The following is an 18,107-nucleotide window of genomic DNA, read 5'->3' on the forward strand; positions in this document are numbered from 1 at the left end:
GGAGTGTTCTGCTGTCTTAAACCTCCACGCAAAGGTACCTTGACTGTTGTAAGGGACATTCCCACTCAAAGTCATGACACAACGAAGGACTCAGAAAATGTGCTCCAGGGCCATATTTCGGTATCTCCAGAGGGTAGAATCAGGAGGACAGGTGGATGTAGTTGAAGCATATCAGGCCAGCACCCATCCTAAGCAAAAGTAGCCACATGGCATGATTCTGTGGATCCCTATGACAACAAACACTGAGTTCTCTGTTCTCTCAATGGTCCTGATGAATAAAGGTGACTTAAGAACCAGTTTTTTAAATAAATATTAAGTGAAAAGGGAGAGGATCATGAAAGTGTATTGGGATAGAATGCCAGGAATGTGGTGCTCAAGTGTCAAGAGCTCCCTTCCACTTCCTAATCCATATGACTTTGTCTCTAGAGCCCTAATCCATATGACTTCGTCTGTAGTTTCAGAATTTAGTGACAGCAAGGGTGGTAATGATCTGTTTTTCACTTAGTATGGTGGTTCTCAGTTTTTAAACCAATTGACCATAAGCCACCACCTCCTTCATGATGGTTCACCTCCTCTGACCTTGAGTGTGGTCTCTTAACACTGCCATTCAGTTCTGAACATTCTTTAGTCTCAATTACTCCTTCTGCTTCCCTTGCCTGTTCCTTCCATTTAGGAAGCCCAGTCCAAAAGTCTAGACCCAGTATTCGTCTTTGCTCATTTGATATGCTCTCCTTCAAGGTCTTTAACTGTCATTTCTAAGGAGAAAACCCCAGCACAGGCTAAAGAATGTGGGCTTTTAAGTCAGTGTCTGGATGCAGATCTTGGCTTCCCCAATTAGAAGCAGACATATGTCAAGTTACTGTATGGCTTCACATTCTGATCTGTAAAATGAGGGGCGTAGTAGGACTTACTTAGTATTTCTTGGTGAAAAGGAGATGCGAAAGTGTAGGTCTAGCCCTTTGCCCTGTGCCCAGCACCCATTCCCTCCCTAGTTTAGTCCCCTGAAGCCCAATCATTTGCAACTAATGGGCTGGCCGACTAAAACTCCATGTCCTCAGGACACTTACCATGACAGTTCAGGATATATGGATTCTGCCCATGAGAACTCTGGCACCATATTTGGAAGGCAGAAGGAAGACAGCCAGGAGGGAGAGGGTGACTTACCCCTTCTGCACCGGTGTGGGCAGACAGGCGTTTTGCAGGAGCAGCTGTTGGACTCCCATATCTACTGCCAGTTCCCCAGCTTGCTAGCGGGGGTGGCTGTGACCTCCACAGTGGTCACAGCAGAGCATTTTCCAGGCCTGTGGGTGGCAATAGTAATTCCTGACAGCCGGATCAGAGGTGCCCAAAGCCAGAAGCTTGATGAGGGTCCACTTCAGATGTGAAGTTCCTCCAGTCATTCCCATGATTAAATAAACATCGAATTCCCCATATTACACATACTCAATTTTTCTCTGCGAGAAATAACCGGACTGGATTCTCTTCCCGCACTAAACCCTGACTGGTGATACCCTCAGTCTATAGGACATACTCAATACATTTCTTTTCAGGAGTTGTTTGCTGATGAACTTATTTACCTTTGATTTTTCAGCTGGACTCTGGTGCTACCTTTTCCGGTATCATCTGGCCATTTTCAAATGTATCTGTTTGAGGGTGTTCATACCTTCATTGCCCTCCTCCCAGTTCACACACAGCCATCCCAGCTTTCCTGTCCATTCATGTGTCCGCCCCCCAGTCACACAGGTTTACAAGCTCCAGTCAGCTTTAACTCGTCCATCTCCGACAATATATCAACATTCCATTTGTCACTAGGTCTATACATTTTACCACCGCATCACCTCCTGTTACTTGCCTTTCTTCTGGCCATAGCTATTACTTTCATACACAGCCTTTGTTGTCCCCAAGAACTCTAGCTTTGTCCAAGCTAAATGAAGTTTGGGATTCAAGGACATCCATGATTTGGCCTCACCTTATCTACCAAGGCTTACTTTCTATCTCCTGCACCTCTGTCCTCCATACATAACCACACTAGAAGCATGCATACACCATACGTGTCCCTTACACAGTCTCTCACTCTCTTCCAGGTTTTCTCTGAGCTATTTCCTTTTTACCACCATTCCCCAATCTATTGCTCCAAGTTTAACCTATATGCTTCTTCTTCCAAAGCAATCTTCCCACATCACTCTAAATGGAATTAGTCTCCACTATTCTAGTTTTTCTTTACTATGCCCTGTATAGTTCATCCATTTGTACATTTCTTCGCTGATTCATTTAGCAGATACTTTCCAGTGTCCGTGTGGCTGGCAGGCACTTGGAGCAGCATATTTAGTGGCAGGCAAGAGGCATGGCTCTTCCGTTCACAGACCTCACTGTCCAGTCTAGTGATGGAAGCAGACAAAGGGGAAACCAACTAAAAAATAATTAATTAATTAATTAATTATTAATTATCATGTTTGATAGGAAGTAAATGATCTAGGAGTTTGGGCAGAGAATCATGGTGTAGGTGAGAGGTATCCTTGCTTTAGGAAGGGTGGTCAGGGATGGTCTCCGAGAAGGCATCACTTAGATTAAGCCATAAAGAAGGAGGATCACCCAGGAAAGGGAGGGACCTACAAGCAGAGAGACTCTGCCTGGGGCCAGTGCGTGAACCACAGAGTATAGTGCTGGGGGAGAGGTGAGGTTAGACTTAGCGAAAGGCTTTTAGACCAGGAAAGGGAATTCAACCTTTATTTTATGTGCAATTAGAAGTAATTACAAGGTGGGGTGCCTGGGTGGCTCAGTCGTTAAGCGTCTGCCTTCAGCTCGGGTCATGGTCCCAGGGTCCTGGGATCAAGTCCCGCATCGGGCTCCCTGCTCGGCGGGAAGCCTGCTTCTCCCTCTCCCACTCCCCACTTGTGTTCCCTCTCTCACTGTCTCTCTCTGTGTCAAATAAATAAAATCTTAAAAAAAAAAAAGAAGAAGCAATTACAAGGTTCCAAGCAGGGGAACGAAAGTGACCTAGTTTATATTTTTAAAGGATCACTCCAGGTGCCATGCAGAGGCTGGATTATGAGGAATCAAAACAAAGTGGTGAGGCAGCTGGAAGGAAATTGCAGGCAGTGAGAGATGGTGCTAAACTGAGGTGGAGACAGGAGAAACGAAGAGAAGCAGAGAGATCCGTGGAACATTCGGGGAGTGAGAATGGCAGGACTTGCTGGAGAGTTGATAGTGGGGGAGTTTGAGGGGATGTGAGCGACTGGAAAGTGGTGGTGACATACTGAGATGCAGAAGGTGGAAGAGTACGTCTGTGGGGAAACCAGTTGTTGGGCTTCGAACATGGTAGGTTTAGCTGCCCAAGTCATCCAATCTGAGCAGAAATTCAGGTGTGCCCATGGAGATGAATCTCGGGTTCAGACAAGAGTCTAAAGTGGGAATAGAGTAGTGTAAGCTGTCAGCACGTGTAAATGAATGCAAACGCTTAGAATGGTAGTCAACACTTGTTGGCTGAAAGTGGCAAAAAACTTAACTGAAACAAAAGGCAATTTCTTTTCTTTTTTTTTTTTTAAGATTTATTTATTTGTCGGTGAGAGAGCACAAGCAGGGGAGCGGCAGGCAGAGGGAGAAGCAGGCTCCCCACTGAGCAGAGAGCCAGACACAGGGCTCCATCGCAGGACCCTGAGATGGTGACCTGAGCCAAAGGCAGACACTTAACAACTGAGCCACCCAGGTGCCCCCAAAAGGCAATTTCTTGACTCGTAAATGGAAAAAGAGCAAGGGTGGGGTTTTAGGCACATCTACCACCTGATGTTTAAATGATAATTTCAGTTCTCTTTCTCATTCCCTCTCACTCTCTCTCTCTCTCTCTCATTTCTATCTTCTCTATTCCCACACCCGTGGATTTTCTTGGGGGGAGCAGGGGGCTGCTCTTTCCTCTATCTTACTGTAATATTTCAGAAAGTCTCTGCCAGTTCCAGGCTTAAATGGTATTTTAACTTATGTTTCATGAGAAAAAAGAGGTGCTTTCTCTTCCAGCAATCATATTGATCCGCAAAAGGACTCTGTCCACTCACTGTGTCCTGGGAAAAGACTCTGAGGGGCTGGTAGGGGCCACTTCTATGGCAGGTGAAGTGTGGCACTTTGAAGGATAGCTCACCACATTAAATGGCACTGGCAGAGAGCAATGCCCTAAAGGAAGAGACATGGGAAAAGCGGACACCCATATCATCTGGGGAGTGAGAGCAATGAGAAAGAGGCCTGTGACCAGGACTCTCGGGGCTTTACCATTAAGAGGTAGGGTTGTAGGAGAAGCAGCCTGTTTTTGATACGAATTACTTTACTGTAAAATTGTATTTTATTTGGAGTTAGACTTTAAAGTCACTAGTAAGATAAAAATGAAAAGTCATTTCACTGAAATAAATGTAACTAAGGAAACAACTATAATACTACAGTGTGAGGTAAGAGGTTTAATGGTTTCTGGATTTGCCATTAACCCTGAGTGAATCCGTTCATTGTTATTTTTCATTTGGCTATCTGTAAACCGAAGATAGCATAACTCTCTCTATGTGTGCCCCTTGTCTGCTTCATGAACAAGGAGTGAATTCACCTGAATGCAAGGATTCTCTGAAACATGCATTGCCTCTAGAGTATGGTTTTATTTCAGAAGCCCCTGACTTATTCCTAAAGAAAAATATGAACTTGCACTGATTTTCTTTTTTCAAGAGAAATAAAATAGAGGGCTAAACATCCTTTCACCTCTGTTTCATGTTTTTAGATGAGGAGCATCCTCTAGGATAATATTTGTGGTTGTTCATAATACTTTACACAAATTGCCATTCAGTAAGCAGCTTTTTATTTGGTGAGTGTGAACACAACTGGATATGCAGAGTTTAGCCAATACGTTGCTTCTTTTTTTCTGGTATTTGCTATTTGCCTACCTACAGATATGACATTTTCTTTTAGAAAATTGATAAGAGGGAATATTTCCCAACTCATTCCATGAGGCCAGTATTACCCTGACATCAAAACCAGAAAGAAAAAAAAAGAATTAAAAGGTAATATAAAGTAATTACAAAGCCATACAAAGTAATTGCAAAGAGGTAATTAATGAATTTAACAAGGTTGCAGAACACAAGATCAATATACAAAAATTAATTGCATTTCTCTATTTCTAATAATAATCAATTTAAGTGTGATAAACAATGCCATTTACAAAAGCACAAAGGTAAGTCAATTAATACAAGGATAGTTTTTTCAACAAATGGCACTGGAACAATTGGATGTTCACATGCAAAAGGTGAGCCTTAATGAATACCTCAGACCTTGTACAACAATTAATCAAAATGTAAATGTAAAACTATTAAACTTCTAGACAAAACCATAGGGGAAAATATTTTTGAGTTTGGGTTAGGCAAACAGTTCTTAGATACAATAGCAAAAGCACAAATCATAAAAGTAAAAGAATTAATTAATTTAACTTTATTGAAATTAGAAACTTGTTCTGCATTTAACATTGTGAAAAGAAAGAAAACTTAGCTACAGACTAGAGGAAAATATGTGCAAATCATATGTCTAACAAAGGATTTGCAACTAACACTATAAGTGACTCTCAGTGCTCAACAGTAGGAAAACAAACTACTCAATTTAAAAAATCATGAGCAAAAGATTTGAATAGACACATTGCCAAGGGAAATATATGGCTGGCAAATAAACACATGAAAGGATGTTCAACATTATTAATCACTACGGAATTGCAAATCAAAACCATAATGAGATACCACTTGAGTATGTGGAGCAACTAGAACGCTCATACATTGCCGCTGGTGGGAAGGCATAGTGATACAGACACTTTGAAAAATAGTTTGGTGGTTTCCTATGCAGTTAACATATGGTTAGTGCATAACCCCATCACCTTACTGTCAGGTATTTACCCAAGAGAAATGAAAATGTTTATTCATATAGAAACCTGTACACAAATATTTATGGAAACTTTATAATTGCCGAAACCTGGAAACAAGTCAAATATCCTTCAATCCCTGAATGGGTAAAGAAACTGTGGCACATCCATACATTGTAACACTCTTCAGCAACACAAAAGCATGGACTATTTCTTTACACAACAATATTGATGAATCTCCCATTCATTTTGCTAAGTAAAAAAAGTCAGACCCAAAAGATCACATTCCCTATGCTTTCATTTACATGGCATTTTGGAAAATAAAAACCGTAGGAACAGAAAAAAGGTCAGTGGTTGCCAAGAATTGTATTTGAGAAGAAGGTTTGACTGCAAAGGGAGAACATGTTGAAATTTTTAGATGTAATTGAACTACACCATATCTTGATTTTGGTGGTATACAGAGTACTCTATGCATTTGTCAAAATCCATGATCTGTATAAAATGAAGAGTGACTTTTACTGTATGTCTGTTTTTTAGATTGTATGCCAATTTTTTTAATTAATTAAAATTTTAAAAAAATAAAATGCAAATTAAAACCACAAAGAGATACTACCACATACACACTAGAATGGCCAAAGTTTAAAAAACTTACTATACCAAGTGTTAACAAGGATGTAGATAAATCTCAAAGTAATTATGTTGAGTGTAAGAAGCAAACAAAATTAGACCACATACTGTACGATTATATTTATATAAATTCTAGAAAATACAAACTAACCTATAGTGATATAAATAAATCAGGTGTGTGCCAGAAGACAAAGCTTGGAGATGAGAAATGGATTATAGAAGGGCACCCAAAAACTTTTGGGGGTGGTAAATTACCTTGTGCCAATGGCTCTATGATATAGATAACATATCAATGATAGATGGATAGATGATAGATTAATAAGTAGATAGATAGATAGATAATAGGTAAAAACCCAGCAAATTATACACTTTAAGTGCCATATACTGTATAAAATTTATACTCAATAAAGTGTTTTAAAATGAAAGGAAGAAAAACCATCAATCTCACAAAAACTCTTCTGAAGGATATAAAAAATAGAACACTTTCAAACATGTTCTTTGAGGCCGGCATAATTGTGATCAGAATACTTGACAAAAATACTACAAGAAAAGACAATCTCTGGCCAATTATCCTTATCATCATAAATATAAGTATCTGCACAGAGTATCAACACCTGAATCAATTAAGATATTTGAAACAAATGTATCACAAAGAAGCTGAGTTTATTCCAGGAATGTAAGATTGGTATAGTATTCAGGTCTCCGTCAATATAATTTACCACATTTAAGGAAGAAAAAAGTAAAGTCATACAGTTTCTTAATAGATGTCAAAAAAGCAGAGTAAAATTCAACAAACTAGAAGTGAAAGAAACTTTTTTTACCTGATAAAGAGATACCTTGAAAACTTACAACATACTGAACGGTGAAATATTTGTAACAGGCATCTGGAAAAGATGTTCTTCTCTCTGTACACTTTGGAATTGTATTGGAGGGCTTAACCAGCACAATAAGAAAAGAAAAGAATATGTATTTTTTTATTTTTATATTTATATAAATGAATTCTAAAAAATGAAATGAAACATACGATTATGGGATGTTCATGTGGATTTTTTAAAATTAGAAATAAGATATGAGAATTAATTAATTCATTTAATTAAGCTAGTCATTCAACATAAGTGAAGAGAAAGCAATTATATTTCCATATACTAGTAGATGAAAAATTAGGAAATACAATTTATTAAAATACATAATTTTCAATTGCATATCAAATGCAGTAGAACCAATATAACAAAAACACACAAGACCAATGCTATAGGTTCAAAGCAATCCCAAGGAAAGTCCCAGCAGGTATTTTGGTGAAAATTGGCAAGTTGATTCTAAACTTCACATGGAAATGCAAACAGTACTAAAAAATCAAGGCAAACTTTCATAAATTGAACAAATCTGTAGTACACACACAGTGAAATACAAAAATTTAATGTACAAGGAAGGTAATTCAGTACTAGTGCAAGTTTAGATGAAAAGAACAATCGTATGAAGTTGAAAGTCCAGAACTACATTCCATCTACTCAGTTACCTGACTGCCAGCAAATGTGGTGGGTGCAGAGCACTAGGGAAGGCACTAGGGAATTGTCCACTAGGTGGACCCCTGCTTTACCCTACATTAAAAAAAAATTTAAAAAAATCAATTCCAGGAAGATTTTTTAAACCTTAATGTGTTAGGTAAAGGATTAAAGCATCTAGGGGTGCCTGGCTGGTTCAGTCCGTTAAGCAAGCATCAGACTCTTGATTTCGGCCCAGGTTGTGATCTCAGGGTTGTGAGATGGAGCCCCGAGATGGGTTCTGGGCTTGGCACGGTGTCTGCTTGAGATTCTCTCCCTCCTTCTTCCTCTGCCCTTCGCCCTGCTCGCAATACTCTCTCTCTAAAATAAATAAATAAATCTTTAAAAAAAATTAAAGCATCTATAAAATAATAAAGATAATCTTTATGACTAGCAGTAGCTAAAGATTTCTCAAACAGGACACAATAGCTCTAACCATCGAAGAAAACATTGATAAATTTGTCTTTGTTAAAATGAAGAACTTCTGTCCTAAGGAGGACATAAAAGCACTAACCACAGAACAAAATGTTAATACGTGGCATTTATTTTAAAATGAACTTCTATTCAACAAATGACATCATTAAGAGCATTAGAAGAATAACACAGAATGGGAGAAGGTATTTGCAATATTTATAATGAGCAAAATACTTGTTCCCACGATATGTAAACCATTAAAAGAAAATATGTCAGGTAATCCAATTAGGGGTACAAAAGAAGATATCCAAAAGTATGTAAGAGTACTTATCCTCCTTAGTTATTCAGCAAATGCAAATTAAAACCGCATTGAGAATCCATATACAGGTAGAATGGTTAACGTTAAAAACCTGACAGGTCAAATATTGGTAACAAAATAACAGCTGGAAGTCTCATATACTGGTAGTAGAAATCTAAATTACTGTACTGACAGATATGGGCCGTATCTACTAAGCTGAAATTACATGTACCCCACAACCGGGCTGTATCTACTAAGCTGAACATTACATGTACCCCATGATGAGCCATTCTACTTTTAGGCAGTGACATACTATGGATGGGGAGGTGAAGCATTCTGCCCTGGGGGAAGGAAATTAGAGTATGCCCTGTCTATAGAGAAACTTACAATAAAAACAACTAAAAAAAAAAAAATGAAAAGATGGTCAGGTTTTTATTATAACTCTGCCCCCAGAAATTCTAAACAATGTCAATGGGCAAATAGTCTTTCCCAAAACTTTCTTGTCTTGGTTTAAGTTCTAAACAATTGACATAGTCAATATTGATCATTTTAATATTGTTAATTTTAATAATATAGGTCAGCATCAAATTAGCTATTTTATGACATACCCTTTAATAAACTTTTGTGTTACATAAACATGAATTCAGAGAACTCCCAGTTATATCACTGGTCTCTGACAAAAGTGGACTCAGTTACATGCGTTTGTCTTATGTGTAAGTTCCTTACAGTTCAGAATTGTTAAAATTCATGTCTCCAACTCCTGTTACACTGTATGTTCCTACACAAAAGCATTAGATTCAAAGCAAACAATGATTGCACAGCGATTGTGAGAGACAAAATCAAAATTTGAGTCGTCCCAATTGTCACACTTATTCAGAACCACCTGAATAAAGTTCTTTAAAATTTAAAACATTATCATAATGCGAACTGGGAGGCCCACTATTAACTTTTTGAAAATGCAAATTTTTGATCACATATGTAATATTTTACTGAATTTAAGAAAAATCTTTAAAAATGAAACATTGCTTTTTACATTAATTACTAGTTTTAAAGCTAAAGAGCAAATTAGGAAAATGATCATTACTGTTTTTTACCTGATTATTACTAAACTTTATTTTGTTATATGGGTGAAGGTGCATTAAAAAGTGATTTGCCCTGGTCTCCAATACACTATGCATGCCACTGATCCTGGATATATATCCAATCGAAATGCATAATGCATACGCACCTGAGGACACATCTTGCTAACAGAGGCACAAAATAAATGGAGATAACACTCCAGTGCTCACAGATGCAGTTCAAAGCTACCGGAGCTGGATGCTGAGTTACTGGTGAGTGCAGTTCCCAGGCAAGGAGGTTGGCTGGGTCCCCCTCATTGCTTAGAATGTAAGCTGCCTTTATAAGGGCTCATTGCAACACAGACACTGAAAGCTACTTTAGCTTTTCCCTATTTTTATAAAAGCAAAAATCCTCTTCTTTTGGTCACGGAAAACAGTACTAATGTAAAAACAAAGGTGTACTTTCGAAAAGCAGGGCACATGGTGCTCTAGTTCGTAATTTGTTTCTCATACAAGTACAAATTGGTAATTTTGAAATTACAGCTATACAATGGTTAAACAAATAGGTATTTTGTAGTTAGAGCTAAGTTTCTCCCTGTCTGAGAAAGAAGTTATAATAACGAAAAAGGAAAGATAGAATAAACACTAGGGTAAACTGAAATCAGATATATTGGTATAAATTTATGTTCATATGTATATATAGTTATGTATGTGTAACATACACACACCGGTGGAGATGACATGGAAAGGTCTGCATCATCTATTCCCCAGCTCTGTTCAGTCACACAGCATAAGCGATGAACACCCCTAGTGCCCGCATGTTGATTTCTAAATTCCATTTTCCAGCATAAGGAAACAAGATTACTTGGATAAATGGTTCATTCCAGGGTGGGGGTGGAGAAAATATAAGATGAATCTGGATCATCTTGAGGTACCAGAAAGTAAAGATAGAATAAGCAAACAAACAAAAGAACAAAATCAAAACAACACACACATAGAGCATTTCAAAGGGACACAAGGGCCAGATTGAAAGAACCTCCAATGGGCTCAGTTGGAACAATCAGAGGCACACAATAAAAAATGATAGCTTTGGATTATTAACCAAAGAATAAGATAAGAATTTATCATAAAAATAAATGATTGCATGAATAAATAAATGAGAGGAGAGAGACAACTGGCCCCTCAGAATTCCAATTAATGAATAGAGAAGAAATATAAGTAGAAAAATTAGCATTATTAATGACTCCAATGGTCACTAGTAATAAAATGTGTTGATATCATGTGTTCTCTGTTCTAATGCAATATGATGAGCACGTGATCTCTCTGGTATTCCCAAAATCCATAATGTCTGTCTAATAATTAAAAACTATAAGGCAGATCCAAATTCAGGGATAATCACAAAATGCCTCACGAGTACTTTTTCAAAATTGCCAAGGTCATGCGTTACAAAAATTCCTGACGAACTGTGACAGATTGGAGGAGATAAAGGAGACACGACAACTGAATGAAATGTAGATCCTGGAACAGGAAAAGAACATTAGTGGGGAATCTGGGAAATCTAAATAAAGCAGTTTAGTTGATAGCCCTGAACCAATGTTTATGTGTGATGTTGACATTAGGAGGGGCTAGAAGGAAGTCACATGGGAACGTTCCGTACTATCTTTACAGCTCTTCTGAAAGTCAAAGGGTATCTAAAAATTCGAAGAAAATAAATTGCTTATATCTTCATCTCTGACAGCTTTGCTCTTTGTCTACCTCTAATTTGCTCAGAACATGAAACAAAAAAAGAAATACTATAGATAAATTGCCTAAACTCTCTCTTAAAAACTAACTTTTGTAGGATTTATTAGTTTAAAACTGTAATATGGAGACAATGATAGATTAAGTGATTTTTCCAATACAAACTTTATCACTCATCTTTTTAAAAAATTGTCTGAATACCTAAGAAGACTGTGTAGAGAATTTTACTTGAATTATTTCTCTTTTTAGTACATCTTTTTAGTAAATATGTTTTCTAAATTTAGTGTTTTAGGGAGTGGTTGGAGTAAGAGATAAGATCTAAATACCTGAGAGAAAACCAATAGATTAAATATGATTTAAAATTTTCTAATGTACAAATAAACTCATGAGAAATATTTGTATTTTTGAGGCATTTCTTGAAAATATTAGTTCTTAGAATATTTGAGGAAGAAAGATACAAGGATATTAAATGATTTTGTTCTATACCTGAAGGATGATAGTAAAGATTACTTTTTAATTCTGTGTGTTTAAGATGAACAAACATGTATTTGTTTTTTCTGCCTTTACATTGTTTCTACACGAATATCTTTTCTAGCACAGATTTTTCTCCATTTAGAGAATGTAAGCATTCAACATTTATAACTGAGAGGATTGTAAAAAGCTTTTCTGTATAAATTAATTCAAATTTCACAGATGCTACATATATAATAGTTCAAAATCTTTAGATCAGCTTAGACCAAATGCTAAAAGTGTTCTGGACAAGGCGGGGGGAAGCACTTAGACAAATGTAAGTGAGTGAACACATTATCCAACTCTTAATGCCTTGGACCCAGAAACCAATAAGAGACTAGCAGGAAAAAAAAAACAAAAAACAAAAAAAAACTTTTTTAATATATTAAGATGCATAATGAATTTTCAAGAAGAGAAAAAAGAAACCTGCCTGGAATGCATAATTGATTTTGCTCACAGATGCTGCACTAGGAAAACATTTGAAGGCAATAAAGTAAATCATCAAGGAAGCTAAAAGGCACCTGCTGCGGCTCCATGGCGAGTCCAGCTCCATTAAATCCAGAGGCAGGGAGATGAGCAAAGAGGAATTACTTTCTGACACAATACAATTTTAACTACTTGGAAGGTTCAGCTTTGAGGTGGACTTTGACGTAAATTTTAATACATTATAGGTATTGAATAACTGAGTTTAATGAGTTAGGAATGGACCTTTGATGAGAGAAGGTTGCGTTAGTGCTAAGGCGTGGAAAAAAATATATTTCTTCTTTTGAGGGATAAAGACAATAAACAAACAACTGTTAAATGACAAAATTCAACTGAGTCCATTTTGAAGAGCATATTGGCTTTATTCAAATACTTACGCATCAGGCAGCCTCCAATCCAGCAGAGAGAAAGGAGCTCAAGGAACCGTACAAAAGGAAAGACTTTTATAGGGAGAAGGAGATGGAACAAGGAAGTTATACTAGACAAGGACATGGCTGGTTATTGCAAGGTTACTTTCCTTTAAGAACATGGTAAGGGTCTGTCAAGCAGTTTACCTAACCTATACTTATCGTGTGATTCCTGATTGACTGCCTTATGATTCCATTTCCAGGAGAGCTGAAACTGCAATTCAGTTGAGTCTTGATTTGGTGACATGGGGCTTAGCATAAGTGACTCCAATTTGGGCCCATTGTCTTGTTTTTAGCCCTACTACACCATTTTTATGCTGAGCACTGCTTATTGTACTGCAACTCTCTGTAAAGTTGTATTCCATATGGGGGTTTGTAGAATATTTTTCCTAGGTTTTGTTTTTTGGCTTGTTTTCTGTTGGATAGATAGCCATCCACTGAAACTGATGCAGGTATTGTTTTGTGTGAAAAAGATAATGGTCCACCAAAAATGGAATACATTTTTGCTTGGTTCTTTGTTCTGAGTTTAATTTGAAAATAAACATATGGAAAAAATATATGACAGAAATAAATTCCAGAGATAAAACTAATAAAAGCAGGATATAGGCTAATTCCCCTATTGTCTTACTAGTGTTCCTATGCCAGAAAGTTACTATTTCTTGTGCTTAGTTTTCTCCGTTTTTCAATGAGGTCAATACTGCCTATCCAAAAACACACAGAAAGGAATGATGCATTTCCTTGAAATAGTACAATATTTTAGAAGATCTGGAGCCCTTGAACCTTGGGCATCATTTATGGATGCTATTATTAGGTGTGTCATGAATTCTTTTTTGCATGCTATTTTTGATACATGAGATCTATATCAATTGAAGTAAGTAAAATTGTTTTCTGATTTTTCAGTTTCCTAATAAAAGAATAAAGATGCATCCTTTTATTCCAGCTCTGTAAGATAATCAGAAATGTCCTTAAGACGTCTGCTATCCTAAATGAACAAAATCCTGTTCTAAATTGGACTTCTATTAACTAGTTGTATTTTCACCTTTGCTAGCATTCTTCTCTTTCCTCTTAACTACCCTTTTATATTGTTATGAAATCATTTTCATAACTACCCTTTTAAATTGTTATGAAATCACTGTTCTTAAAATCGTCTGTTGTTTCTACTTTTATTTTGTAGATTTACTATATTGGTAATTGGGACCCTCAGGTAAGTAAAAGAATCCTCTCAGAGAGAATAAACCGGAATCAACTTAAAAATCATTTGATTTGTCTGATTGGGCAGGGCAAAGGTCCTAGTCCCTTCTGTGAGGTAAGACGGAATAATCATTATTTTTACTTTGCAAAGCAGAAAACCAAAAACACAGAATGGAACAGGTCACATGTGTAAAGAAGTCACATCCTTGAATACAACCCATTGCCAGTTGCATGTTACAACTTTCATGAGTTGGATGTAGTATCTCCCCTAAGATCAGAGTGAGATGCCAGAAAACCAACCACGGCAACACCAAACAGAATTTGCTCTCATAATGGTACATATCAATGATTCCTTCAGGAAGTTGTACATGAAGAAGTATTCTTCCTGGACTGGTAGGAACTTGGAGATCACTTTGGAATTAACTTAGATACACAAACAGGCCCATGACTAGATTCAGTTCAGTTCAACAAATACCTGTTGAGTATGTCCTCTGTGCTGAGCACTGTAGTGGGGGATCGGATTCAAGAGTAAACAGGATTTTCACAATGCAATAGATAAGACAGAAAGAAAGCTACAATTTTAATATTATGTGCAGTGATTTAAGAGAACAGAGGAAGGGGGTGCCTGGGTGGCTCAGTTGGTTAAGCAACTGCCTTCGGCTCAGGTCATGATCCCGGAGTCCTGGGATCGAGTCCCGCATCGGGCTCCCTGCTCAGGGGGGAGCCTGCTTCTCCCTCTGACTCTCTCCGCTCTCATGCTGTTTCTCTCTTGCTCGCTCTCTAATAAATAAATAAAATCTTTAAAAAAAAAAAAAGAATGATTAAAAAAAAAAGAGAGAACAGAGGAAGGGCATTTCGCTGGTGCCTAATAGGAAGAAGGGATAACGGAAAGCTTTCTGGAGGGTACTGAAATTAAATCCTGGTGGATCTCCAGAGTTAGCTTGGAGAACAGACTAAAACATTTTATACCAAATCACCTAAAAAAGCCTTGAAGTGAAAAATTGGTGTGATTACTAGCAGCTCCATGCTTTAAATCTAGTGGTGGTTACAACAAAATGATGTACAGAAGGGTAAAAAATAAACAGGTTTCATCAAGAGGATGATATGAGAGATACGGTACTTCTTTTATGGAGAAAAACATGGCAATCATAAGCTGTCTTTGGGCATGGCCCAGTTTACCGTGTTTCTTAAAGTCTGTCTGTTCCTATGCTAGTATATGCTCGGTTTTAAATTTCAGATAAAAAGCTGATCTTTAAAAATGAAAAGGACCTATTTATATTTATTTATTCATGAGAATTCTAAATGGACAAAAGCAAGATGTGCTCACACAGTTGAAGATGTGTATGTTTGTGTGTGTATGAGTGTTTGTCTACACACATTCCAAACAATACAACTCTATTTGCATTAAACTTATTAAGTCAAATCAATTTTACAGACATGTGGGCTAGAGCTTTGGCACTTAATTCCTCCTGATCTTCCACCCGGTAAACTTCATTTCGCACTGTGTTTCCCTGCAATTTGTTTTTAATGTTGCATTTGTTTGGACATCATTAACAAAGAAAATAGCATCAGGGAAGTTGTAAGGTGCAGAAGAGCATTTCAGGTACTCCTGTGAGAAAACAATGAAATAAATTTGCATACTCACCTGTTTTTTTTTTAATTTTATTTATTTATTTTAGGGAATGATAGCACGAGTTTGGGGAAGGGCAGAGGGAGAGAGAGAATCCGAGCAGATTCCATGCTAAGCACGGAGCCCCACATGGGGCTGGATCCCAGGACCCTGAGATCATGACCTGAGCCAAAATGAAAGAGTCAAGTCAGACACTTAACCAACTGATCCACCCAGGCACCCCCATATACTCAACTGTTTGTCACACAGTCAAATAAAGTTGAAACAAACATAGAAATACATTTTACTCACAAAGTCTGGAAATATTTATTTATTAAGTGGACACCCAGGGTGTGCAGATCCATGAGCTCCATAGGAATAAGGACAAATCCACATCACACATCTTACTCCACAGAAATAAATACTTTAGCTGTCAAGCATCTGTTATAGACTAGCTCAGTGATGTGCGCTTTGTCACCTCATTTAATTTTCACAACAACACGGGAAGGTAAGGAAAGTAGGCTCAGAAAAATTAAGCACACTATTTTCAGTCACGGGGCTAGAATTCAACCCAGCACTTCTCACTCTGTCCCCAGTGGCCGGGGCACTATGCCTGCCTCATTGACTTTTAGCAACCATAGCACCAGGAAGGGTTAATAATGATAATATGGTGTGGCTGTATTCACCAGAAAATAAAATTTGTGAAAAACCAAGTTTATGAGATAGAAAAATTAGGAGATACTTGTATTTGAAAGGAATTCGAATAGATCTTTTTCTTATTAAACTTCCTTCATTTCAGTATAGATGTGACACAATGTTACATTAGTTTCAGGGGTACAACATACTGATTCAACTTCTCTATGTTATGCTGTGCTCACCCCAAGCGAGCTCCCGTCTGTCACCAGAGAGCACTAATACAATGTCATTGACTATATTCCCTATGCTGTACCTTTTATTCCCCTGACTCGGAATAGGAAATCTGAATATCTATTTGTCGTAAACGTGTATGGATCACTTACTACGTGCCAGGTAGTGTGTTAAATGATTTCAGGTGATTATCTCAGTTAATCCTCAAAATAATTGTATGAAGCAGCTATTATTATTACTAGTGAGAGGAAACTATGAGATTTGTCCCAAATCTGAGTCTGGAACCTGTTTTTCTCCCAACCACTCTGCAGACTCCTCCTAAACTTCCTTCCACAAGAGAAGTCATAAAACCATGACCAGCTATGGAAATAGGTAGTCCTTCTCAGACAGTATGTATGAGTAGGAAACTAAAAAGTTACATTTTTCATTTAAACATTTTACAAACCTTCTCTCTGCCCATGAATGGGGATTCATTACCATAAGCTACTTAACTCACTAACACCTAAGAACAGATGAACCTCTCCTGACTATTACACACTCAGAAAGTATCTGCCTTTAGGACAGAAGTCATTTGAATTTAAAGACTTGAAAAAGAAAATAAGGAACATTTCTATTACTTTAAAAATGTGTCCTAGATTATTTCCTTTGTCGAATGTTACCCACATTAGAAATCCTAGGTAAGGAGCCCTGGGTGTTAACACGCAAACAATGAATCATGGAACACTACATCAAAAACTAATGATGTAGTGTATGGTGATTAACATAACATAATTAAAAAAAAAAAAGAAATCCTAGGTAAGAATCCCATCTGTAAAAAGGTGTGTTTTAAGTGTACATTTACTGAATATTATTTCCTGTAATGTTAGGTTTAATCTGCTTTAAATCTTGTGATGGTAAAACAGCTCACATTATTCATTTCCATGAAGCTCACGATCCTCATGCCAATACCAGGCCTCTCTATCAGCCTCGCTCTATTTCCAATCACAGGGGATCACACTGCTATTCTTCTTCTCTTTACCACCACAACACAGAAAATGGGGAGGGTATTTTTCTGGATTGAATGACCACCCCCTCTCTTGGAAAGCCATTTTCAAAAGATTGTTGAGAGAACATACTTGCCAATTTTTATGAGCTACTGCCACCAATCCTGAATACTTTGAAAGAGCAGCTTCTGAACCTGAGGACATTTATTCTGTCATTTAAATCTGGACTGAGCCCTTGTTTTAAGAGAAAAACAGTTTGTTGGACCATTGTGAGGCTTGGTTCTATAAGTTATGCAAATAAGAGTGTCCATAGGCAGCCTGGTCACCTTCGAGCTTCTGCAGAGACCCAGGCAAAGTCCAAGTGTGTCCAAAAGCTAGTTTAGAAACGGCACAGAGCACCGTGCCCAACCTGTGGCATTTCCTTTTGGTGGAGGGGAAGTTATAATGGTGAGGGAATTCCAGTCGTCCCAAGGTAATGATAGAGGCAATGCTCATAAAATGCATGGA

General features: G+C 37.6%; 1 protein-coding gene across 3 annotated transcripts in view; it reads left to right on the forward strand.

The window, feature by feature from the left end:
- The window catches only part of INPP4B (inositol polyphosphate-4-phosphatase type II B), an 842,030-nt gene that overhangs the window by 809,399 nt on the left and 14,524 nt on the right, over window positions 1-18,107 (forward strand). For 2 of the 3 annotated variants that reach the window (XR_003608999.2, XM_028102335.2), the window contains exon 27: window positions 14,125-14,154. The exons of the other annotated variant lie outside the window; for it this stretch is intronic. Coding sequence is in view for 1 of the 2 variants with exons in the window: in XM_028102335.2 (XP_027958136.1) it covers window positions 14,125-14,154 (30 nt within the window). In the remaining variant the exon portion in view is untranslated. The remainder of the gene's footprint in view (window positions 1-14,124; window positions 14,155-18,107) is intronic. 3 annotated transcript variants of the gene reach the window in all.

This window comes from Eumetopias jubatus, unplaced genomic scaffold (assembly GCF_037043125.1).
Source record: "Eumetopias jubatus isolate StellerSeaLion01/CBP00866 unplaced genomic scaffold, mEumJub1_p1.0 scaffold_2, whole genome shotgun sequence".
Classification (NCBI taxonomy): Eukaryota; Metazoa; Chordata; class Mammalia; order Carnivora; family Otariidae; genus Eumetopias; species Eumetopias jubatus.